This window comes from Macaca nemestrina, chromosome 5 (assembly GCF_043159975.1).
Source record: "Macaca nemestrina isolate mMacNem1 chromosome 5, mMacNem.hap1, whole genome shotgun sequence".
In the NCBI taxonomy this organism is placed as follows: Eukaryota; Metazoa; Chordata; class Mammalia; order Primates; family Cercopithecidae; genus Macaca; species Macaca nemestrina.
The window spans coordinates 104,053,586-104,080,151 of record NC_092129.1 but is presented as its reverse complement, the minus strand read 5'-3'; the positions used below and the strand labels follow the sequence as shown (position 1 = coordinate 104,080,151).

The following is a 26,566-nucleotide window of genomic DNA, read 5'->3' as shown; positions in this document are numbered from 1 at the left end:
GTCATTTCCAGTATTTCTTCAATTCTATCAAGTATTTTTGAGGTTATGGAATTAGAGATGAATACTGTAGCAGAATAATGTTGTTTTGTTAGGGGAGAAAGAAAACCCCTATCACTTTGCTGGGCTTTTTGACAGCAATGTGTCAGACAGCTACCTTCATGAATTATTTATGAAGAAATACAGTTTATGGCAGTGTTTCTCTTTAACTTTACTAGCAAAAGGACTCCTTTTTTCCCAATAAAATTATATATAATACCTCACTACATAATACAGACCATGAAGTGCAACTGCTCTGGCTGTGGTTTGTAACGGCCTAAAGCCTCACAGACTCGGTTCAGTTCATGCCCCTCTTTCACAACCCATCCAACAAAGACCCCCAAGACTGCTTCCCAGGCAGCATGGAAGACAGCAAGAAAATCATCACTTTATAGCATCTGTAAATATTAAAGATGTCAATATATACAGCAGAATCAAAGTTTCAAATGAAATCAATTACTTCAAAGGCTTCTTTACAGCAACAACGATAAAACATTTATAAAATTCATTTCTCAATTTACTCAAACACACATAAAAATTCACAACATCATATTTAGAAAACTGCCTTTTTAAATCTGTCTTAGAATAAATGCAGCATCAACTTAACCATGTACTGGCTATTAGTGTAGCACATCAGAAAAAATATTAACTCTTTCCATAATAAATGTCAATATGGTAAAAAATGTGAAGCACACATTAGTGAAATGGATCAAGATCATTTTTTATTGCACATCTGCTTACATGTCTGCTGCTTTTGGGTAGAGCTAAACCTGAAATATTGAGTCAGTTTCTGCCATTTTACATCAACTAAATTATAGCAGTGAATTGCTTATGTGTCTTCCAGACTTATCTTCCAGAAACTAGAACATTAACCTTTCCAATTTATCTAGGTACTGAAGCACAAATTTAACATTTGTTTTTCAAAAATTTAAACACTCAGAAATAAACCAAACAACATCCTATAAAGAAAACAATTTTTATGTCTAGATGTATAACTGAGGTTCAGAGAACTTCTGATTATACAGTATTATAAAGGTAATGACAGTCCAACCCTCTTCCAAACTGTTTAATTCCTGTATGTGTAATTAAGCATTTATTTTCAGAAATTTTAATACTTTCAGAAATTGATTCTCTCACAACTAGGTGTTTTTAAGATCCTCCATCCCACTAAAAATAAATAACCCACAATGATTCCAAATCTTTTTTTTTTTTCCAGAATAATCAGTATTCTTATTCCCTTTCCACTGTACTCTACTGCTTAATGCGAAATGGAGAATATGTGGTCCAAACAGAAATACGGCATTTGTGCAGGTCAAGCTTTGAATAGACATGGACCACAGGCATAGCCTGATTTTTAAAAAGCAACAAGAATGTTGACACAACTATTAGACCAAACACAAAATTCTGGCCATTAATGAATCAGAAGTAATAACTGATGCTCCTACTTTAAATTCATCAATGCCATACTTAAAAAGTCAAGCAACAACACATACTTGGCAAAATCTTCTAAATTCTCAAGTTCTCAAACAAAAAAGTTATTTTTAATACTTCACTCCCCTTATATCTTATGATTCAATCACTTATATTTTCCTTTGTTAGATTATTCAGAAGAAACAATTCTACTTAACCTTAATAAGTTTTTGTCTCACACATTTTATATAAAGTTACTAAAATCACAATTCTCAGAAATTTATTTTTAATCATACAAACATTATATGATTTAACTGCAGTAAAGAAATTATATCCTTTCTTAATCTATTTAGAATGATATTATAAAATCTCTAAGACTCTTTTCCACAGCTTTTCTTTATATGAACAAACTCATAATTATGAAAAATGCATCTCAACTCCACGGTGAACTAGCATCCATGCTTATTCCACATAGGTACTGCCAGTGGTCCCTGTGGTGTCCTTTCAACAATGACAAACTCTTCAGGGTTGCCAAATGCCTCATAGAAAACCAATAAATCTTGTATGGCATGCTCCTCAATCTGAAAGGAAGAAGGGAAAGAAGACTTTTTACTCTTTTAATTATAAACTAAGCAGGATGTATTTGCCTTCCAATTTCCTTTTGAGGTACTACCACTTTCCATGGATACAATACAGTGAAATTAAATCAAGTATCCTGCTATCTCTGTGGCAAGGAGAAAGCTTGGGGCCTGAGGTAGAATCATGAGATACTCATGGGCTCTTGAATTTGAATCTTGAGCAGAAGGAAAAAGAAACTGAAAATGATTGCTGAAATTCATTCATTCCAATAGCTTTATTCTGTGAGATACTTTCTGCTATCGTACAAGTCGTCTAAATCTTGCTTCTGAGCTTTCCAGTGCTACTATGGGTCTTTTCTGTTTCCAAGCCTGGCTGTCTGGTCTTTCAGCTAAGTCTATGGAATCTTAATAGCCCTCAAATAAATTATGTTTTCCTTAAGTTAGCCAGAGTAGGCTTCTGTTGCTTACAATCTCAGAATTCTTACTGATACAGAAGCCAAGTGTAGCACTAGAGAATACTGCCAAATTCTCTACTGGTCATTTTTAAAAACAAATAATCCAAAGTATCACCAAAGCAAAAATATAAGCTTTATCATAATTTATTAGTCATAAATTAATTGTCCTGAATATCTACAACTAATACATACACTGCTAGATGCCTCAGTTCAATTTTACCTGGCATTTACATTTTAATTTCATAGATACAGGCACCTTTTCAAAGCAAACAAACATGATTTTCTTAAAATCTAAGTAGGAAATATAGTTGTTCTCTAAATTAAACCCTACTAAGTGTGTTATTTACCTGAATCAGAGCCAAGGGTTTTTCTCGACTTCTAATAAGAGCTGCTTCCTGTTGTAGTTCTTCTTCTACAATAGATGCAAAAGTGACTGGGGCTACCATGGATGGAGTAGTCACTGAAGAAGATAGCCAGGGACTGAAAGAATAATAATAATGAGTTTCACTCATCTTCCTAAATTTTTGCACACAAAATTTTCTCTGAAATACTCTTTAGCAATGCTACATTTTTTTCCAGTGATCTACAATGAGCGAACCTGGAAGCTTTCGCAGATTACAGAATGAGTTTCACTCATCTTCCTAAATTTTTGCCTGCAAAATTTTCTCTGAAATACTCTTTAGCAATGCTACAATTTTTTCCAGTGACCTACAATGAGCGAACCTGGAAGCTTTCACAAAGATTACAGAATGATGAGGTGAGAAACAGAAAAACAGGAGAACTAACGTTTTATTTGGACCAGTGTTAGAGAGAAGATTTTGGAAAGTACCAGGAAATGGGGAGGGAGCAGAAACAACATAACTGAACAGAAAGGTAACTCCAACTACAGTACAGAGAGGATTCAAGTAATACATTCTACTCAACACCATACTATTCCCAATTTCTTAACATTCTCTTATTCTCTTTTTTTTTTTTTTTGAGACGGAGTCTCACTGTGTCACCCAGGCTGGAGTGCAATGGCATGATCTTGGCTCACTGCAACCTCTGCCTCCCAGGTTCAAGCGATTCTCCTGCCCTAGCCTCATGAGTAGCTGGGATCACAGGCGTGCGCCACCATGCCCAGCTAAGTTTTGTATTTTTAGTAGAGACAGGGTTTCACCATGTTGGCCAGGCTGGTCTTGAACTCCTGACCTCAGATGATCCACCCGCCTCAGTCTCCTAAAGTGCTGGGATTATAGGTGTGAGCCACTGCACTCGGCCTTAATGTTTTCAATGCTAAGCAGCAACTTAGCTTTGGAGGCCCATAACTTATCAATTAACCTTACTTGGGACTGTCTAGAAGTGGTAAATCTGAAATATGGTTGCCTTCTGGTCCTGGGGCACCATGGGTAGAGCATCTGCAAAACAAATGCCAAAATTAAAGATTAAAGCTTCTAGTAATATTAGTCAAACTGCTTATTAATATATACAGAGGAAAAACTGTAAACTCCCGACTCCAGAGGCAAATTAAATAAGTGCAGTCAAGCTTACCTTTAAAATTATAAGTAAACAAAATAATCTATATATATTTATAAAACCTTCTGTATAAAATATCATAGAGAAAGATATTGTAATAAATAGCCTATTTCTAATAATATTATATATATACCAGATAAACCAATAATCTCTAAATCAGATAATTAACAGCCAAATTTTGTGAGGAACTAATATACTTTATGAGCAAAGAATTACAGATAGGACAGAAATACAAAATATGATCTTTACCTTCTAAGAATTCACAAGCCAGTTGAGGAAACAACATACAAAATGACATATAAAATAATAGAACAGAATTTAAGACAGTATAACAAATTGAGTTATACTGGCTATAAGAACTATACAAATCACAATATTTAATCATTTGAGAGGGCCTCATGGAGAAGAATGAACTTGAGAAGATAATAAAAAAGAGGTATATGATGAAAGCAATAAGAAGCATTCCAGTAAGGAGAAAAACTTAAAAAGGTATAATGCAGACGAGCTAATTGTGGAATTTTACAGTTAGAAATTAGATCTAGAGATTATCTAGATCACTCCAATGCTCTCTTTCAGCAATGAGCAAACTGAGGACTAGACAGGTTTAACAACACAAAGTCAGAGAGTAAATTAACAGGACCTAAAATATTGACTTCATGACTCATTTACACACATTTATTGAGCATGTCAGGATTATCGTAGGTGCTGAAAATCAAGCTGATTAAAACCCAATCTTCTCCCCTCAAAAAATTCTGATGGGAAAGATTTAAAAATATACTTAAACAATGATAAAACAATGTATACAGTACTATGGATGCACAGGAGAAAAACTAAAGTATAGAAGATGGTATACACTGATGGCTTCACTGAGGAAATGACATTAAAGCTGAGGAGAGGGACAATTAAAAAGAATTTTGGTTGTACAAATACATAGACCTATAAAAGATTTCAGTGCTTTAAGTAAAGGCAGGCTGTTCTCTTCAATAAGCAAAGAATGTCTGAATTCAGGGCAAGGAAGAAACTTAAAGAGAAATAAAGTTTAAAAGAAACAGTAGGGCCAGAGTACAAAATGCACTGAAAGCTAAAATGTTAAGCCCTGATGTGTGGGCAAACAAATTTACTAAGAGCCTAAGTACTTCATGTGTATTATCCCATTTAATCTTTGCAATACCCTGTGAAGAAAGCATATATTAACCCATTATAGAGATGAAAAAACAAACTCAAAGAATATTAAATAATTTGTCTGATTCACAAATTAGATAAGTAGCAGAGAGATAACAAAAATCTGGTCTTTTTGATTTAGAGTACAGTGTCTTTTCCATGATCACACAGCCGCCTTTATTTCTACTATCCCCCTTATTCTGGAATACATTCCACTTCAAATGTCTTCTCATTGTTATACTGTTGGCTCAAATGTCATTTTCTCTCTCCTCCTACAAAACTTCAATCATTATGATAAAGCATCACACACTGTTATTATCGTTTACATGTCAACCTTAATTGCTAGACTAGTCTCTTGAGGAGCAGGACTGCTTCATTCATCTTTGTATCTCAGTGTCCAGCAGAATACTTGGAAATACTTGTTTATGAAAAATTAATTAGAAAATTAATGACTGAAACAGAAATTCAAAGGATTTTTTTAGTATACAATAATGAAAAGCAGAGGTTTTTAGGTTCTTTATTGCTTTAAATTACTGATAACTTTTCTTAGAGATATAGCTACTGAATTACAAACTGATATAAGCCCTGTAGTAAACCTGCATGGTATTACTACTCTCATTTCCATATGATGAAACTGAGATACAGAGAGATTCAGAAAGAGCTGTATAATGTTATACTGAATCTCAAATATGTTTCCTAAGACTACAATTCCATAACTTTTTCCACTGATTTTTCAGTGGATAATTTCATTAATTACAAATTTATCCAAACAACGTGTAGTGTGTCTTAAATGTCTTAAAATGAACCAAATTTGTCAAATAAAATAGAGCTATGATTAAACAAATATCAAAAACATTCTACACTTTCAAATAATAAATATAGCATTATTGAGTTTTCGACATTAGCAACATAAAAGTAGATATCTCAAGAGACAATCTGTATAAAATTTAGCCTTCTGAAAATAAACAGCAACATAAAAAGGTTAACTGACATTTTCCTTAAAAGATTTTTGTTCAGGCAGGGCGCGGTGGCTCACGCCTGTAATCCCAGCACTTTGGGAGGCCAAGGCAGGAGGATCACCTGGGGTAGGGAGTTTGAGACCAGCCTGACCAACATGGAGAAACTCCATCTCTACTAAAAATAAAAAATTAGCTGGGCTTGGTGGCGCGTGCCTGTAATCCCAGCTACTCAGGAAGCGGAGGCAGGAGAATCGCTTGAACCCAGAAGGCAGAGGTTGCGGTGAGCCGAGATCACGCCATTGCACTCCAGCCTGGGCAACAAGAACAAAACTCCGTCTCAAAAAAAAAAAGATTTTTGTTCAAACCAAAAAACATTAATATTGTCACATTTACACTTTAAAGTAACTAAATTATTCTTTGCTCAGTTGGCCTTAAAAAAAATTGTACTAGCTTAATTAGAAAGATTTTTATATAAGATTAGAGCTGATATAATCATAGAATAATTTTTGCCTTACAAGTAGTTTTTCTCACTAATTAGAAACAAGCTTAGCTGGGTGCAGTGGCTCACACCTGTAATCCCAGCACTTTGGGAGGCTGAGGTGGGCAGATCACCTGAGGTCAGGAGTTCGAGACTAGTCTGACCAACATGGCGAAACCCTATCTCTATTAAAAATACAAACATCAGCCGGGCGCGGTGGCAGGCACCTGTAGTTGTAGCTACTGGGGTGGCTGAGGCAGGAGAATCACTTGAACCTGGAGGCAGAGGTTGCAGTGAGTAGAGATCACACCCTTGCACTCTAGCCTGGGCGACAAGAGCAAGACTCCGTCTCGAGAAAAAAAAAAGAAACACAGCTTACATTTTCTTTCCAGAATTACGTAAGGGGACATTTCAGTGAAAGGAAAATAGGAAATAAAAGCACATGAAATGAAAAAGAATACCTAAGCAACAATAAACAAATAAAAATTGTACAAATTGCTCACTTTTAGATGTTAACACCCTCAAATAACATGGTCATTCTTGCCCTAATCTTGGAAAAAACTAAATTTTCTACAACTTAAACAAGAATGTATAATTTGTGGAATTTCCTGAGATGAGTCCCCAACCCCTGGCACCCTAACTCCCCAAAGGACCATAAGCATTCCTATCTTCTTAACTCCTACGATTTCCTGTTTATACTGCCCCATCTTCTCTTACTTCTTCTTTTAAAAATCCCATCCTGTATTCAAAAGCTTATGACAATGAAAGGGATCAAGAATTAAGTGATCTCTTTTTTTCTAATATTATTCACATGCTTATAAATATAATAATATTTAGAAATGAATATAAAAAGTGCTTATGAACTAACACAGCTCAAGCTCTTCTGCAATGAAGTCTTCCTGACACCAGCCCATGCTCGGTTTTCCTTCTCAGAACCACTCATTTGGTACTTCATCATTTTGTAATCTCTTTAATACTTCTATATTGTATCATAATTTTTTTTTCTTTTTTTTTTTTTTGTTGTTGCTGCTGTTATTTTTGGAGACAGAGTCTCACTCTGTTGCTCAGGCTGGAGTATGGTGGCATGATCCTGGCTCACTGCAACTTCCACCTCCCAGTTCAAGCAATTCTCCTGCCTCAGCCTCCCTAGTAGCTGGAATTACAGACATGCACCACTATGCCTGGCTTTTTATTATTATTATTATTTTGAGATGGAGTTTCGCTCTTGTTGCCCAGGCTGGAGTGCAATGGCGCAATCTCGGGTCACCGCAACCTCCGCCTCTGACTCCTGGGTTCGAGCAATTTTCCTGCCTCAGCCTCCCAAGTAGCTGGGATTACAGGCATGTGCCACCCCAGGCCTGGCTAATTTTGTATTTTTAGTAGAGATGGGGTTTCTCCATGTTGGTCAGGCTGGTCTTGAACTCCCGACCTCAGGTGATCCACCTGCCTCGGCCTCCCAAAGTGCTGAGATTACAGGCGTGAGCTACAGCGCCTGGACCTTGTATCGTAATTTCATTCTTACTCTGTCATTTAACGTCCATGTATGTATATTAATATTTATCAACTAGGTTTCAGACACATGAAAGGCTGCGCCTATGCATTTTACTTTTATATATACCCAACAGAGGCCAGTACCAGGTAGCCCATAATTTGCAAATTAATGAATATTTTAGTTTGTCTGTAATGTTTTATATTTCCTTTTTAAAAAAGCATACTTATTATGTTTTCTATGATAGAAAAAAACCCTGAAACTCAAAGCTATGTTTTCTTTCTCAGAATCACTATCAGTGATAGCCACAGTTATTTAAAACATTAACTCCCATACCAAAAATACTGAAGCTATGGATATGTCATACTGTCATAAACTCCATTAAGTCAAACTTCCAAAGCAGTATAACAGGGCACACTTATAAAGAGCCCTGATGTTATAGCACACTCTAGTGATCAACTATGAAACCGCAGATCCATATTTTAAGTTCCATGACAAATCGTTATATATCTAAAGACATTTTTTTAAAGTTTCAATGAATATTAATATTTAAAATATAAAAATACAAAAATTATCTTTATTTTCATACCTTTAAATTGATATATCTAAGACATGCAATACAAATCACTACATTAGAAACAAATGTTACTTCAAACAGGGTAACAATTTTAATTAATTTACTCATTCAGTCATTCACCAGACTCACGAAGCACCTACTACATGCCAGGAGCCAGTCTGAACACTGGTAGTAAAATGATGAGCAATGACAAACCTCCTTGCTCTCATTGAACATATAATTAAACATACAGACATGAAAATACTTAGAGTAGACAAATATTAAAGAATCACACTAATAAACGTACAATAAAAAAGTGCCATGAGAACATACGACAGTAAACTGCCCCAGTAAGTCAGACTTCTCCAAAGAATATAACTGAATAGATATTGAAAGAAGAGTCAGAGTCAGTCTGTCAAAGGGTAAGGAGGTAGAAAGACGGAAAGTGCATTTGAGAACTAAGAGAAGGCCAAGATGACTAGAACACAGAGATCAGGTTACAAAATCAAGTTAAAGACAGTAGGCAGGAGCCAGACTATGTAGGCCTTGAAGGCCATATTAAGAATGCTATAGCTTTTTTCTTAAAAGCAGTAAACTCCAAATTTTAAAAAAGAACACACTGGCTTAATATATTGGAGGAAAGAAAGGCAAGACCAGTCAGTAGGGCAACTCTGGTGGCCCGGGTGAAGTATCACAGTAAACTGAATCAGAGGTGATAGCACTGGAGATAAAATTTAGTATATGGATTTGAGAAATATTTAAGAGATAAAACTGGAATGCTCTAACAGTAGACTGAATACTTGTGAAGAAAATGGAAGTGCCAAAGACACAAATTCTTCCTATTTACTGAGGAAGAAAATTCCGAAAGAATAGGCTATGCTATGTTTTTCTATATTTTTGTTTGATTTCGGTTTTATGAGAGGGGTATGAGGAAAACATTAAGTTTCGTTTTGGACATGAAGTTTGCGGTGTTTCTGAACATGCAGATAGAATGGTAGGGTCAGTAAGAGATAATTAAGTCTAAAGCCCAGATGATACATACGGGCAAGAGATATTAGTAATGGAGCTGGGAGACAGAATGAATTACGGACTGACTGGGAGGTGACAACTCTTTTGAGAAATCTGGCTGTGAAGGAGATGGAGAATTGGTAATGACAGGACAACTGATAGAAGAAAGTGTGCCCAGACCACATGAGAGATCTGAGCACATTCAAAACCAGAGGGGAAAAATCTAGTTAAAAGGAAAAGGTTGAATCTTACACAAGAAAGGAAAGGGATAATTAATAGTTTTCAGGCTTCTGAAGTGGGAAGCATTAAGATAAAAGCACAGGTATTGGCCTAAGATAAGAGAGAGAACTTTTCTATGGCAAAACAAGAAAGGAGCATAGTTCTATATAGGCAGGGGCTAATTTGTTCACCACTGTAACTCTAGTACTTAGCATAATGTCTGATACAAAGTTCACAATCAATAAATGTTTGATAGCCAATTTGAAGACCATGTACCTAGCTTTATATTTATAAGCCTATCATAATTATAATTGTATAAATTAATATGCAAAAAGATTTAATCTGCTTCATATGTTAGTATTCCATTTAAGGTTTTGTTTTGTTTTGTTTTGTTTGTTTGTTTGTTTTTGAGATGGGGTCTCCCTCTGTTGCTCAGGCTGGAGTGCAGTGGCACAATCAAGGCTAACTGCAGCCTTTACCTCCCAGGCTCAAGCAATCCTCCCAACCCAGCCTCCTGAATAGATGGGACTATGGGCACATGCCACCAAGCCGAGCTAATTTATTTTTCTTGCTATTTTTTGTAGAGACAGGGTTTCATCATGTTGCTAGGCTGGTCTCAAACTCCTGGACTGAAGTGATCTGCCCACCTCGGCCTCCCAAAGTGCTAGGATTACAGGCATTAAGCCACCAAACTCAGCCTAAGATTTTTATTTTAAAATAGTATTTTAATGCTAGAAGTATTAGACAAGTTAGGGAGATGACTTCAGATCTTTTAAGGCTCAAGAACTTTCCTCCTAAAAGTAAATATCTGTAAAAAAGAAGACAGTCACAACACTAACAGTGAAAATACGCCTAAATATTTAATCTAAATCAGGAGTTTCCAAACACTGTTGTCAGAAGACTCTGATAGTTCCTTAGGGCAGGTAAAGTGACATTAAACTAGTATAACTCCCCAGTCTCCATTCCGTGCTTCAGTCAGAAAAGTTTATATTATCTGTTTGATGCACTTGAATTGGACATAACATACCTTACTTATTTTGTTTTGTTTGTTTGAGACCAGGTCTCACTCTGTCACCCATGCTGGAGTGCAGTGGTTCGATCACAGCTCACTGAAAATACTGCTTTTAAATTATAGATTTTGATGCTTCATGTAGGCATTTAAAATATGAAACTTTTTTCTTTAAAATACATTGGACTTTCTAAAGCAGTATTAAAAATAGCTAGGCCAGGTGTGGCAGCTCATGCCTGTAATCCTAGCACTTTGGAAGGCTGAGGTGGGAGAACTGCTTGAGGCCAGAAGTTCGAGACCAGCCTGGGCAACATAATGAGAGCCCCATCTCTACTTTCATGAAAATTAAAATTAAAAAATAGTTAGAGAAAAAATTGCAAATACCGAAAGGTTCATCAACAGATGCACAGATAAACACATTGTATGTGGTATGCCCCTACAATGAAATACTATTCAGCGATGAAACAGAATCAATGGATACCCATAACAGCATGAATAAATCTCAAAATAATTATGCTGAGTAAAAGAAGACTTTTTACTACGGGTACATACTGCACGACCCTGCTGATATAAACCTCTAAAATGTACAAGCCAGTCTGTATTGGCAGATTAGTAGCTGCTTAGGAGGGGGAAACAGAAGGAAGAGAGGAAGGGATTACAAAGGGTCATGACAAAACATCTGAAAATGATGCTTATGTTCACTATTTTGAATGTTGTAGTGGTGTCATAGGTGTATATATATGCTGAAACTACAGAATGTGTACTTTAAATAGATGCAATTGATTTTAAGTCAATTATATCTCAATAACTGTTTCAATTTTTTTTTTTAATTTATTTATTATTATTATACTTTAAGTTCTAGGGTACCTGTGCATAACGTGCAGGTTTGTTACATATGTATACTTGTGCCATGTTGGTGTGCTGCACCCATCAACTCGTCAGCACCCATCAACTCGTCATTTACATCAGGTATAACTCCCAATGCAATCCCTCCCCCCTCCCCCCTCCCCATGATAGGCCCCGGTGTGTGATGTTCCCCTTCCCGAGTCCAAGTGATCTCATTGTTCAGTTCCCACCTATTTTTTAAGTAGGGAAGGAATTTACACATGCTAATTTTAATTCTGAATGTAAAAGAGTGTACAAAAAAATCTGCCTCATAAAGTTTTAAATATTATTTCAGAACATAAAACCACCACAGACTATTTTAAGGTAGAAACTGTATTAGTTTTAAGTATGTTTTATTACCTGACAATTTTTGGTGCCTGAGAATTTTCAATTCCTTTAAAAGAAACTTTTTTGAGATGATCGCCTGAACTATGGCTAGTAACAGACTTTTTTTCTTCTAGTAAGAAATCCCGGAATGACTTGGATGAAACTGAATGTAGAGAAGATGCCCTGCAAAAGAAAGCAAAGATCATGTTAAAACATCCATTTTGTAAAAGGGCATTGCTGGAAGTCATAAGAGAACAATAAGAGAATGTATACTAAAAATTTTACAATATACAATTACAGTTTTCAGTGTGATGTTGGATTCTTGATGCCAATTGTGAAATATCCAAAACTATTCCATAAGAAAAAGCAATCAATGAAGACCAAGTCTAGAGATAACTTAGATGTTAAAATCAGCAATAATATTAAAATAGATACTATAATTATGCATCAGATAATGACAACAAAAGTTCATTAAAAATAGGTAAGCTCAGCAAAAGAAGCTATTAAAAAAAGAACAAAACGAAAATTCAAGAATTTTTAATATATTTTTTAAAATTCACTGTATAGATTGAAGAGTTGGTAAACTTGAAGATAAACCAAAAGAAATTTTTGAATCTGAAAAACAAAAAAGAGAAGTTGAAGAAAATTATCCCATAATGAATTATAAGATAAAATCAAAAGGTCTGCCATATGTGTAACTGAAGTCCCAGAAATAAAGAAGAGAGATATGGCAGAGAAAAAGAAACAATGGCCAAAATTTCCCCAAATTTGGTAGAAGATATAAATTTAAAGACTCTAGAATTTTGGGAAACCCGAAAAAAGATAAAACAAAGAAAACCATACTTAGGCACATAATAAATAAACAGCTGAAATGTCCAAAGCTAAATAGAAAATCTTGAAAGCAGCCAGAGAAACGCAACACAGAATGAAAATGAGTAGCTTGTTATTTGAAACAATGAAGCCCAAAAGACGATGGAAGGGAATCTTTAATATGATGAAAGAGGTAAAGAATGTCAATCCAGAATTCTATATCTATGTGAGTAATCTTGAAAGTAGGTCCTCTTCAAGTCATGCCTTGAAATGACTATAGCCCTGGCCAAACCTTGACTGAAGCACTGTGGAAGATCCTGAGTCAGAGGCACTCAGCTGAGATTCCTGACCCAAAGGAATTATGATAATAAATGTTGGTTGTTTTAAGATGTTGTTCAAGCATAATCTGTTAGGAAGCAATAAATAATTACAGAAATTAAAAGGGTAATAAATCTTATAGAGCCGGGTACAGTGGCTCACACCTGTAATCCCAACACTTTGGGAGGCCAAGGCAGATGGATCGCTCGAGCCCAGGAGTTTGAGACCAGCCTGGCCAAATGGTGAAACTCTGTCTCTACAAAAATTAGCTGGGCATGGTGGCGCACACCTGTAATCCCAGCTACTCAGGAGGCTGAGGCATGAGAATCGTTTGAACTGGGAGGCAGAGGTTGCAGTGAACTGAGACTGAGCCACTGCATTCCAGGCTGGGTGATAGAGCAAGACTCTGTCTCAAAAAATGAAAAACAAAACAGAAAAAAAAAAAGATAGAAATGTTATAAACAACTTAACACAAATAAATTTGACAATTTACATGGAATAGACAAATACCATTTTTAAAAAACCAAATTACTGAAAATAACAGAAAATCTATATAGACTGAAGCTATTTTAAAAATTGAATTAATCTCACCAGGTTTTTTAACTGCAAAAATTGACAAACTGATTCCAAAATTTATATGAGAATAAAAAATCCCAGATTAGCCAAAGCATTCTTTAAAAAAAAATACAAAGTTGGAAGAAGACAAAACCAATTACAGTAATCAGGATAGTATATGCTAGGCCTGAATGTATTTCCTCCAAAAACTCATGTTGAAATGTAAATGTCACGGTGCTTGTATTGTGAGATGACACCTTTAAGAGGTGTTTAAGTTATGAGGGTGCCTCACAAACCGACTAATGCCATTATCACGGAGAGTGGTCAACCCTTTTTGTGCTCTCTCACCCTGCTGGCATATGCCTTCCATTATGCTATGAAGTAGCAACAAGGCTTCCGCCAGATGCCAGCACCTTTATATTGGACATCCCAGCCTCTAGAACTGTGAGCCAATAAATATCTGTTCATTAAAAATTACCCGCTCTGTTACAGCAGCACAAAATGAACTAAGACCGTGTGATACTGGCATAAGGATTGACAAACAGATTTCTTCAAATATGTTCTATTGTTCTTTCCACCGACTATGCCATAATTTGAAAGAGTGTCTGATTTCCCACAATTTTACCTTCCTAACTCACAAGCTCCAGCTATTTTCTACCTTTACAGCCACAGAAAATTTATGGAGAAGCATTTTAGACATTTGAACCTAAATAAAAATTAACCAGAATTTTGTTCCTCAGCTAAAGAAGTCCTGTAATTTTACTCTAAATAATATTTTTAGCTTTAAAATGTTAAATAATTGAAATTGTTTTATATTGCATGTGTTAGCTCTAAATGGAATTTGAAAGAATTTACTTTCAAACATCAAGCCAGGCCACAAAGACCATGTATTCTTCCACTGAAGATGACTGATGAGAAATGTTCTATTATTTCTCCAAGTAAAACATTTAATTTTGAGAAGTAGCCAAATCCCATACATACTTAGTGTTTTCACATTAAATTTAAAATTTGCCTGGTTGGAACTTCAATCTAATGCAAAAACCCAGTTATCTCTAATACTTTCCATTGCCACACCTAACTGCCAGCAGCAGGAGTACAACTATATACACTGGGAATTTGTACAGACTAGGTGAATGAATGCGTGAACAAACTAGTGAAAATCCTACCACAACCACAAGTACATTTAGAGTGCTAATTTGTGATTTGCTAATGAATTGCACATTAACCTTAATATTAACATAAACATATTTTTAAAAATCTTTTGAAGAAGTAAAGTCTCATTAGATGATACTTCAGGTAATGATGTACCTTTAAGAAGGATTTTAAAAACAGTTAAATTGGCTGGGCACGGTGGCTCACACCTGTAATCTCAGCACTTTGGGAGGCCCAGGTGGATGGATCACGAGGTCAGGAGTTTGAGACTAGCCTGTCCAACATGGTGAAACCCCATCTCTACCAAAAATACAAAATTAGCTGGGCATGGTGGTGTGCGCCTGTAATCCCAGCTACTCGGGAGGCTGAGGCAGGAGAAGTGCTTGAACCCAGGAGGCGGAGGCTGCAGTGAGCCAAGATTGTGCCACAGCACTGCAGCCTGGACGACAGAGCAAAACTCCGTCTCAGGAAAAAAAAAAAAAAAAAAAAGATAAATCACCATAGTCATGAATATATTCTGTAAATAACAATCTGTAAATCTGATTAAAAGTTAACTTCAGCCAGGAACAGTGGCTCACGCCTGTATTCCCATCACTTTCGGAGGTGGAGACAAGAGGACTGCTGAGCCCAGGAGTTCAAGACCAGCCGGGGATACACAGGAAGACCCATCTCTACAACAAATAAAAAATTAGCTGAGCATGGTGATGCACACCTGTGATCCCAGCTACAAAGGAGGCTGAGGTGGAAGGATTGCTTCAGCCTAGGAAGTCAAGGATGCAGTGAGCCAAGATTGTACCACTGCACTCCAGCTTGGGCAACAGAATGAGATCCTGTCTCAAAAACAAAAAAAAGTTCCAATTTTTTTTTTAAACCAATGCATACGAGATATGTCCTCAGGAAAACAATCTATTCCATTTTTACTTCAAGCATATATTTACAAGTATTTACATTCTATGTGTATCTGATTAAAAATCAAGTGATATGCTGAATTATGTGGTTATCTCATAATTTTAAAATGACATGAAAAATTATATCACATTATATTCATTCAATGATTAATGTTATATCTAGAGTTCAGGTTAAAATACTTTGTAGTCTTTTCCAATTCTGTGGAGAAAGTCATTGGTAGCTTGATGGGGATGGCATTGAATCTATAAATTACCTTGGGCAGTATGGCCATTTTCACAATATTGATTCTTCCTATCCATGAGCATGGAATGTTCTTCCATTTGTTTGTGTCCTCTTTTATTTCACTGAGCAGTGGTTTGTAGTTCTCCTTGAAGAGGTCCTTCACATCTCTTGTAAGTTGGATTCCTAGGTATTTTATTCTCTTTGAAGCAATTGTGAATGGAAGTTCATTCATGATTTGGCTCTCTGTTTGTCTGTTATTGGTGTATAGGAACGCTTGTGATTTTTGCACATTGATTTTTGTATCCTGAGACTTTGCTGAAGTTGCTTATCAGCTTAAGGAGACTTTGGGCTGAGACAATGGGGTTTTCTAAATATACAATCTTGTCATCTACAAACAGGGACAATTTGACTTCTTCTTTTCCTAATTGAATACCCTTTATTTCTTTCTCCTGCCTGATTGCCCTAGCCAGAACTTCCAACACTATGTTGAATAGGAGTGGTGAGAGAGGGCATCCCTGTCTTGTGCCAGTTTTCAAAGGGAATGCTTCCAGTTTTTGCCCATTCAGTATGATATTGGCTGTGGGTTTGTCATAAATAGCTCTTATTATTTTGAGATATGTTGCATCTATACCGAATTTATTGAGAGTTTTTAGCATGAAGGGCTGTTGAATTTTGTCAAAGGCCTTTTCTGCATCTATTGAGATAATCATGTGGTTTTTGTCTTTGGTTCTGTTTATATGCTGGATTATGTTTATTGATTTGTGTATGCTGAACCAGTTAAACCACAATGAGATACCATCTCACACCAGTTAGAATGGTGATCGTTAAAAAGTCCAGAATTTTCTAACAGGTGCTGGAGAGGATGTGGACAAATAGGAACACTTTTACACTGTTGGTGGGACTGTAAACTAGTTCAACCATTGTGCAAGACAGTTTGGCGATTCCTCAAGGATCTAGAACTAGAAATACCATTTGACCCAGCCATCCCATTACTGGATATATACCCAAAGGAGTATAAATCATGCTGCCATAAAGACACATGCACACGTATGTTTCTGCGGCACTATTCACAATAGCAAAGACTTGGAACCCACCCAAATGTCCATCAATGACAGACTGGATTAAGAAAATGTGGCACATATACACCATGGAATACTATGCAGCCATAAAAAAGGATGAGTTAATGTCCTTTGTAGGGACATGGATAAGGCTGGAAACCATCATTCTCAGCAAACTATTGCAAGAACAGAAAACCAAACACCACATGTTCTCACTCATAGGTGCGAATTGAACAATGAGATCACTTGTACACAGGAAGGTGAACATTACACACCGGGGCCTGCTGTGGGGCGGGGGTAAGGGATAGCATTAGGAGATATACCTAATGTAAATGACAAGTTAATGGGTACAGCACACCAACATGGCACATGTATACATATGTAACAAACCTGAACATTGTGCACATGTACCCTAGAACTTAAAATGCAATAAAAAATAAAAAAATAAATAAATACTTTGTAGTCTCGTAAGAATTCAAGAAAGAAAATTATTCAACAATTTAATAATAATAATTTCAATTTATACTGAAGTGTTTTGCTTTGCTGTGCTTTGCTGTGCTTCATAGTTAACTGTGTTTCTAAACAGGTTGAAGGTTTGTGGCTACCTTGCATGGAACAAGTATATCCTGCCATTTTTCTAACAATACATGCTCACTTTGTGTCTCTGTGTCACATTTTGGTAATTCTCCTGGTATTTCAAACTTTTTCATTATTATCGTATCTATGGTGATCTTTGATGTTACTATTATAATTGTTTTGGAGCACCATGAACCACATCCACACAAGGTGGCAAGCGTCATTGATAAATGTTTGTTTTCTGACTGTTACACCAATTGGCAGTTCTCCCATCTCTCTCTCTCTCCTCCTTAGGCCTCCCTATTTCCTAAGAAACAACAATATTGACATTAGACCAACTAATAACCCTACAGTGGCCTCTGTGTGTTCAAGAGAAAGAAAAAGTCACGTCTCTCACTTTAAATCAAAAGCTAGAAACGATTAAGCTTAGTGACGAAAGCACCACCCTGATCACTCAGCAGTCATCAACATCAAGGCAAGATCCTCCACTATAAAAACATGATTCACTGAAGGTTCAGATGACCATTAGCATTTTTTAGCAATAAAATATTTTTACATTAAAGTTTTTTTTGTAGATATTACGCTATTGCACACTTAGCAAACTACAGTATAGTATAAACATTACTTTTATAGGCACCAGGAAACCAAAAATTTCTTGTGACTTGCTTTATTGCGATGTTTGCTTTATTGAGGTAGTCTGGAACCAAACCTGCAGTATCTCCAAAGTATGCCTGTATAGTCTTAAGAAGTCATAAAAAGAGCATAAACTACTAATTGTAGACAATTCAGACACCTCTCACCTTGATGATAATAATTCAGAATACCTATAACATCTATAATTATCTATAATTGGTCAGTTTAAATTTTCTTGGTGTCCTAAGATACATAAAACTCATTACTCATGTTTGTACTTAAGTTTTCCAATCACGTTTTCATAAAATAAATGTATAACAAATATCACTTTTATTTGATAATTATCAAATTCTGTTTTTGTTTTTTTTTTTTGAGAAGGAGTCTTGCTCTGTTGCCCAGGCTGAAGTGTGGTGGCATGATCTCAACTCACTGCAACCTCCACCTCCTGGGTTCAAGTGATTCTCCTGTCTCAGCCTCCCAAGTAGCTGGGATTACAGGCGCCCACCACCACGCCCAGCTAATTTTTGTATTTTTAGTAGAAACGGGGTTTTTCCATGTTGGCCAGGCTGTTCTCAAACTCCTGACCTCAGGTGATCTGCCTGCCTCGGCCTCCCAAAGTGCTCGGATTATAGTCGTGAGCCATCATGCCCACCCAGATAATTATCAAATTCTTTTCAAAGAAAAATACCCTATGTTTTGGGTCAAAATTTATGGCATCTTTCCTCCCATCTTCCTAGAATTCTCCTTAATATGCCATAATAGACTCCTTTTAAAATTTGGATAGATAGTCCCTTCAATGTGGCACTCTAAGCTCATGTTGCTAATAATTACCAAGGAAAAATTTTTCCTATGTTTGAAAATTAGTCAGAAGTTTCAGATAAATGACCACTTGAATACCTTCCTCTGAAATCCTAAAGTGTACAGCAAAGTAATCAGAAAGGTATAAACCCACAAGGGCAAAAATAATAAACTATTAGGACAATGGCAGTCTAAAAAGCAACACATTTTTGAAGGATAGCAAAAGAGATAGAATGATAAAACTGATGTCACTGAGTGGACAAAAAGAAAAACTAACAGTCATCAGGTGGGTGATGGTAAGGAGGGAAGCTGAGAACTCTGGAAAGGGGCATATACTGGAGACAGAGTATGTATCGAATCCTGAAGTTGACATGAGGATGAAAGTGTGAAAATTGTTTCAGTTTATTTAAGGAGGGGCTCAGAGTGCCAGATGTACTCCCTATTGCTGTATGGTCACATGACTACATCTCCTCTACTCTGGCAGAAGGAAAATTTGATTCAAAGTCACTAGTAATAGAAGACGGCGGGAGTGAACTGTTGTGTACAAAGTCTATATACTAAATGTGAAAACCTATTACAAATGGTGACAAGCTCAGTCCCAGCTCTAACCTCCCTACACTGAGATAGGTTTCCAGAATGCTAGCAACCAAATGTACACCTTACCAGCAAAAAAAAATTAAAAGGCTGCTCTTTAGAAAAACTGACAGACTAAAGAGACCAAGGAGAAAAGATATGGAGATAATCAACATATGGGGAGATTCGGGGGTCCCTAAGGAAACTGATACGTTACCTTATAATCACATCTATCAGTCTACTTGTAGCACACAGGCACACAGAGCTTCCAATCAGAACTTAAGAGAAATCAATCAATCAATCGACAAAATGAAATAAAATAAAATATATATAAGGTAGAATGAATAAAACAAGAGTGTAAATCAATCTTAGCTTTCTTTTTTTTTTTTTCGGTTGAGTGGTTTCTTTTGTTCAATATCATATTGGTAAGATTCATCCACACTGTTGTATTTAGTCATGATTTATTCTTTGTCATTACTCTGTAGTATTCTACTATAAAAATAATTGATCCATTGACTGCTGATAGACATCTAGGTTGTTTTCATTTTGGGCTATTACAAATAATAAATTATGAACATTCTTATACATGTTTTGTGGTACATATGTGTGTATGTTTCTGTTGGGTATATACTGAAGACTGAAAATGTCTACAGAGTGCAGAGATCTTCAACATTAGAATATTAAACAGAATACTATAGAAAAAGATATCATCAACAAACAAACCAAAAAAACCTCTTGATAAAGATTTTAATGGTTGAAAAAAGTCAGGCAAATATTCCAGAAAGTAGAATTGGAAGGCATATATGTGGACAATAGAAAAGAAAAAGTGTGGTGGCTCACACCGGTAATTCCAGCACTTTGGAAGGCTGAGGCAGGCAGATCACCTGAGGTCGAGACCAGGCTGGCCAACATGGTGAAACCATGTTTCTACTGAAAATATAAAAATCAGTCGGGTATGATGGTAGGCACCTGTAATCCCAGCTATTCAGGAGGCTGAGGCAGAAGAATCACTTGAACCTGGGAGGCAGAGGTTGCAGTGAACTGAGATCCCACCACTGCACTCAAACCTAACAACAGAGTGAGACTCCATCTCAAAAAAAAAAAAAAAAAAGAAAAAGTAAGAAATTTAGAGAGGCCTAGGAGGACCAATATCTGACTAATGTGATTTGTAGAGAAAACAGTGAGGAGAAAAAGTATCGAAGTAATATAACATTACATAAGATTTCCCTAGAACTTAAAGACATGCTGTTGCCAATTCAAAAAGCCCAAGTATCCAGCATGTATCAAAAAAGACCTACATTATATTACTGTAAAATATCAGAACATTAGAGATAAAGAAAAGACCCTATAAACTTTCAGAGAAAAAAAAAAAGTGGAGAAGAAAACAGGAGGTAACATAAGAAGATTTAGGAATTAAATGGCATTGAATAAGTTCTCCAAATGATTTCCAATTTAGAATCTCGTTCCCATCTATCAGTCAAGAAGAATGAAGGCTAGAATAAAAACATTTTCATGAATATGTGAGCTCCAAAAATATATGTCCTATCCATTCTTTATCAGAAACCTACTGGGTTGTGATTCATCAAAACAAGGAGTGTATCAAGAAATACAAAGCCACAAGATCAAGAAAACTGGGGATCAAACACTGGAGAGAAGGGAAGATCTGCAAGACAACAGTTAAAGAAAATCTCAAGATGACAGATATTCAGCAAGCCTGGAAAAGACCCAGTTCAGATCTCAGAAGAACACAGGACTCTAAAGAATATGCCTCCAAAAAAATAAGTGAAACAATTTTCACTCATTCACTTTTTGCTTAAGGAAAGTGACTGATGGCATGGTTATAGCTATATTACCAAGTCCAAGGCTTCATCATGAGCTTAGTTAATTCTCTCAAACTGCAATTTAGTGCATGACAGTGGTTCCAATAACTTTTCCCTCTTTTTGGATTTTCCATACTTTTGTTCAAAGAAAGTACATCTCAGTGTTGTAGCAGTCAAATCTCAAACCCCACAAGGGTAATGGTCAAATCTGTCTTGTTCATTGCCTTATCAACAGAAACTAGCACAGTTCCTTACATTTAGAAGGGGCTTAAAAAATACTGATAAATTTTAAAATTCTGCTAAGCTCATCCTCTCCAGTTTTGCACTCTTTTCTCTTTTCCTTGGGTATTCTTACCTCTTATTTTACTTTTTCAGTAACCATGCTTTGGACCTACTAGTAACCATAACAGGCACTGATTTAGTTCCACTGGTAACACTTAGAATAAAATTATTTGCTACTTTCTTCAAAATAATTAACATTTTAATTGAGAAAAATATTCCTTCTTACAAACAGAATAATGTGGCCTTAGAAACATTGAAGGGATTCCCCTAAACCATGGGTAGTTGCCAAGATCTTCCCCAATTCTTGTGAGAGAAAGAGAGTTCTACTTATTTCTTCATAAGGCTTCACATTCTCCATGTACTTCTCCAGTACTGGTTTCCAGATATTTTAAGTTACAAAGAAAAGGAAGGATGGAAGGGAAGCTGGAGTACAACCTATTTTACGCATCTCAAAATTATATCTGACCTCTTTGGAGACTATTCCAATGCTGCCACTATGTGTAAATTCCAATGGAGAAAATGTAAACACAACATTAAGTAAGAAGCACTGTTTTACAAAGTGAAAAATAACAAGCTATGATTATAATCATGTAAAGATATTTATGCAGCATGCAGAAGGACAAAAAAATTAGTGTAGTATAAAGTTTTCTTTTTATATGTGTCTGATATATTTAATTTCTTATAAAAAATTTAAAAAATTAAATTTTAAATCACTTTAGCAAGAAAATCTAATTAGAATATCAAGAAGAAATTATATCTATATATGAAAAATATATCCACATTTTGAAGTGTATGATGATGTACATCATCATGATGTGTACGCCAAAACACCCCAAATTAAAAGAAAATAAACACAACAAAAAAAGTGTTTGCTTCCCAAGTTTCAATTTTTAACTTGAAAACAGAAGGGGAGATGAAATATTTGAAAAGACTTTAGAAACACTAGAAGTAGGAAGGAACTCAAAAGTCAAGTACTACCTTAAAAGCAAATGCACAGATCTATATTAATTTTAATAAAAATAGGAGCATACCATGCATTCACTGGTTTGGGGGCTTTCGAAGGAGTAGATAAAACTGTTTCCATGCTATTCATTCCTGAATTGTTTTCCTTGGTAGTCAATGCAATCATTTTTCGTTGCTTCTGAGAAAGTTTAACTCCATGAGAAGCTGTTTTGCTAGAAATTAAATTAAAACAATTAGTTTCAGTGGTTTCTTCTGACAAAGTTTAATTCCATGAGAAATGATTTTGCTAGAAATTAAATCAATTAACATTAATTTCTGCTTAAGAAAGGTTACTGGTAATAATAATGTTTTCTATTTATTTGATGTTATTTTGCCATTATTGGATCAAAATGCTCACAAGTTTCAACAATGAAAATATCAGTTTATACTAACAATGATCAAGTAATAGCTACATATGAGCCCTCCAACATATTACAAACTTCAAGAACTTGCATGACAAGCCTTAACTCTTTGCTTTTGTAGCCAATAGTCCACAATTATTAATTTAGAGTCAAGTTTCTGGGATGTAATACTGTATTCTACAAGAGCTGGACTATCAGCTCAACTCTATCTTCAGCACATACTTAAGAAATAATATTATGGAGGCTAAATTGACCAGAAAAGGATGTATAATTAACTATAACATCAAATGCAGAAAAATAATAGGAAAGATGCAATAAGTCTGTCCAATTCTTAGGGCAGAAATATAACATGAAACGATCTTTTATAATTTTTTAACCAACCCTAAATGTGACTTTGGTGTAGCTCCACATTTTTGTCTACTTTCTTCTATTTCCATGATGGTTCTGAGATCCACAACAGGAGGGCTGACTGGACTAAAAGACATAGAAGGTTACTTTGCAAGGCATTCATTTACCTATAAAGCCCAACCCCCAACTTCACTGAAACCATAAGTGAAATGTGAGATTAATAGTCAGAGTATAATTTAGAATTATCAGCTGTGAGCCAGCTTCAAAAAGGATACTTTGAGTAAAAGTTACTTTTATATATACACATATAAATATTAACATATATCCAAAGTCATAATGTTAAGTGATACAGCACATATACAAATAACAACTAATATGTATCCAAAGTCATAATGTTGTGATATAACTGAAATTCCTATATTTAAAAAAAAACATTTTTTTAAAAAGCCAAGCAATAGAAAGATTCTCTACTAAATTAGGCAGAAAACCTCACCAAAGTTCTAATTAAATTCTTACTTTTAGGTTGAATGAAGCTTGAAAATTATACTCTTTCCTTTCTATTTTTAACAAACAAAACTCATTCTACTGTTTAATATTAACAAAAACAAACATTTAATAGTAAAACTTGGGGATACTAAACAATATTGGAGACCCACCAGAGGGAGTTATACCATAATAAGGAAAAAATTCTACGATCATTATAAATAGATGGTTTCTGGCCAGGTGTGGTGGCTCACGCCTGTAATCCCAGTACTTTGGGAGGCCGAGGTGGGTGGATCACCTGAGGTCAGGAGTTCAAGACCAGCCTGGCCAACATGGTGGAACCCCATCACTACTAAAAATATAAACATTAGTCAGGGGTGGTGGCAGGTGCATGTAATCCCAGCTACTTGGGAGGCTGAGGCAGGGGAATCGCTTAAACTTGGGAGGCAGAGGTTGCAGTGAGCTGAGATCATACCACTGCACTACAGCCTGGGCAATGAGGGCGAAACTTTGCCTCAAAAGAAAAAAAAAAAGAAATAGATGATTTTTGACCTAAATGAAATCTACACTACAGATAAAAATAAGTCAGCCAGGCGCAGTGGCTCACGCCTGAAATCCCAGCACTTTGGGAGGCCGAGGTGGGCAGATCACGAGATCAGGAGTTCGACACCAGTCTGGCCAACATGGTGAACCCCCATCTCTACTAAAAATACAAAAATTGGCCGGGCACAGTGGCACGTGCCTGTAGTCCCAGCTACTCGGGAGGCTGAGGTAGGAGAATCATTTGAACCCAGGAGGTGGAGGTTGCAGTGAGCTGAGATCATGCCACTGCACTCTAGCCTGGGCAACAGAGCAAAACTCTGCCTCAAAAAAAAAAAGTCGTATTATTTCATATTAAAGGGGAACCTGTTTCCTGTACTTTTTTTCTTTCATCAAAAACAAATTCTACTTATTATTTATACTAGGCAATACTTCAGAATGAATGTAGAAATGTTTGTGTATATGTTAATATTGAGAATGTTTATTGCCTATTGCTAAGCATTTTGTCAATGAGCATAGTACTGAAACAGCCTAATCTATCTTGTGGACCAAGCTATTTTTAAAACATGTTTAACAAAATATCCTAACATTAGCAATCAGAAGATGCTGCCAGATGTTCCCACATATTAAATATGTACCAATTTGTGTACTTAAGCAAAAAAAAAAAAAAAAAGAAACTAATTTCTGAACTAAACTTTAAACCATGAAGCACATAAAATGGAACATCATAATCTTTGTTCCAACTCTGCAACATATAGCCTATTTCAAAAGAATTAAATAGTCCAGATGATAAGATAATCCATAAGTCAACTAACAGTTTTAGACTTTATCAATCATTGTAGGCATATAAACATGAAGCACAAGCTCAATTAACATTTTGAAAGAATACTACATTCTAATTACACCTGCACCTTCATTTGACTTTTTTCTTTTTTTGAGATGGAGTCTGCTCTGTTGCCCAGGTTGGAGTGCAGTGGCATGATCTGGATTCACTGTAAACTCCGCCTCCCAGGTTCAAACAATTCTCCCACCTTAGCCTCCCAAGTACCTCAGATTACAAGTGTGTATTACCACACCTGGCTAGATTTTTGTATTTTAGTAGAGATGGGGTTTCACCATGTTGCCCAGGCTGGTGTCAAACTCCTGAGCTCAGGTAATCTGCCCACCTTGGCTTCCCAAAGTGCTAGGATTACAGGCATGAGCCACCGTGCCCAGCCTTCATTTCATTTTTCTAAATAAAAGAAAAATATATATATATAATATAGGCAAGTTAAAAGGATAGTATAACGTTAAATTAATATCATCTGAAAATTAACTGAATAGTTACACATTTTGTGAAATTTTAAATACCCCTTCACATACTCTAAGAGATAAAGTCTATGATTGACAAAACGGTCTTCCTGTGTGGCATTTTTAACCAATATATATATTATCTAAGAAATAACTGCTGATATTAAGTTTCTCTCTATATATGTAAAACATAGTATTTGCTACTATTCACTGATGATAATACAAAGGCAACTAAATTTTGCCTGGGGTTGGTGGCGGGGGGAAGTCTATTATATAGTTGGTTAGCAATTCGTAGGCATTTAGGCAATTTTCTGTACATTAGAAATTTATATTAATATTTCTTAAATGTTCATCATTAAAAAATTAAATTGCATTAAAAATGAATGATATTTCTCAAACTAATAGTTACAGAATAAAATAAAAACCCTACCTGAAGGAACCAGCAACCCAACTGGCAGAGTTGGTAGTATCAATTCTGTTATTGGGAATGGGCTGTGGAGCAGATATTTTAAGTATTGGTGACTTTTCCCATGGTTTTAAATCTTCCCTAGCATACACAGGAGATGCACCATTAACATACGGTTTGACTTTCGTCTGGGGAGAGAAAAAAAAAATAAAAGAAGTTAATGAGCACCTAGAACAGTAACACATAGCTGGTACTTAATAAATATTAGTTACATTATAATGAAGAGTAAAATCTTATGACAATAAGCCATCTAGTATTTTCAAATCATGTTCTTCTACAGTTTT

The 26,566-nt window shown here is 35.8% G+C and overlaps 1 protein-coding gene across 2 annotated transcripts in view; it reads right to left on the bottom strand.

The window, feature by feature from the left end:
- Positions 1-736: 736 nt before the first annotated feature.
- LOC105495711 (inhibitor of Bruton tyrosine kinase) overlaps positions 737-26,566 on the bottom strand; it is a 79,890-nt gene continuing 54,060 nt past the window's right edge. For both annotated transcript variants that reach the window (XM_011765441.3, XM_071096810.1), the window contains 7 exons: positions 26,247-26,410; positions 23,537-23,629; positions 22,823-22,966; positions 12,119-12,268; positions 3,805-3,876; positions 2,827-2,959; positions 737-2,027 (listed from right to left, as the gene is read on the bottom strand). In XM_011765441.3, the coding sequence (XP_011763743.2) occupies positions 1,896-2,027; positions 2,827-2,959; positions 3,805-3,876; positions 12,119-12,268; positions 22,823-22,966; positions 23,537-23,629; positions 26,247-26,410 (888 nt within the window). In that variant the 3' untranslated portion in view covers positions 737-1,895. The remainder of the gene's footprint in view (positions 2,028-2,826; positions 2,960-3,804; positions 3,877-12,118; positions 12,269-22,822; positions 22,967-23,536; positions 23,630-26,246; positions 26,411-26,566) is intronic.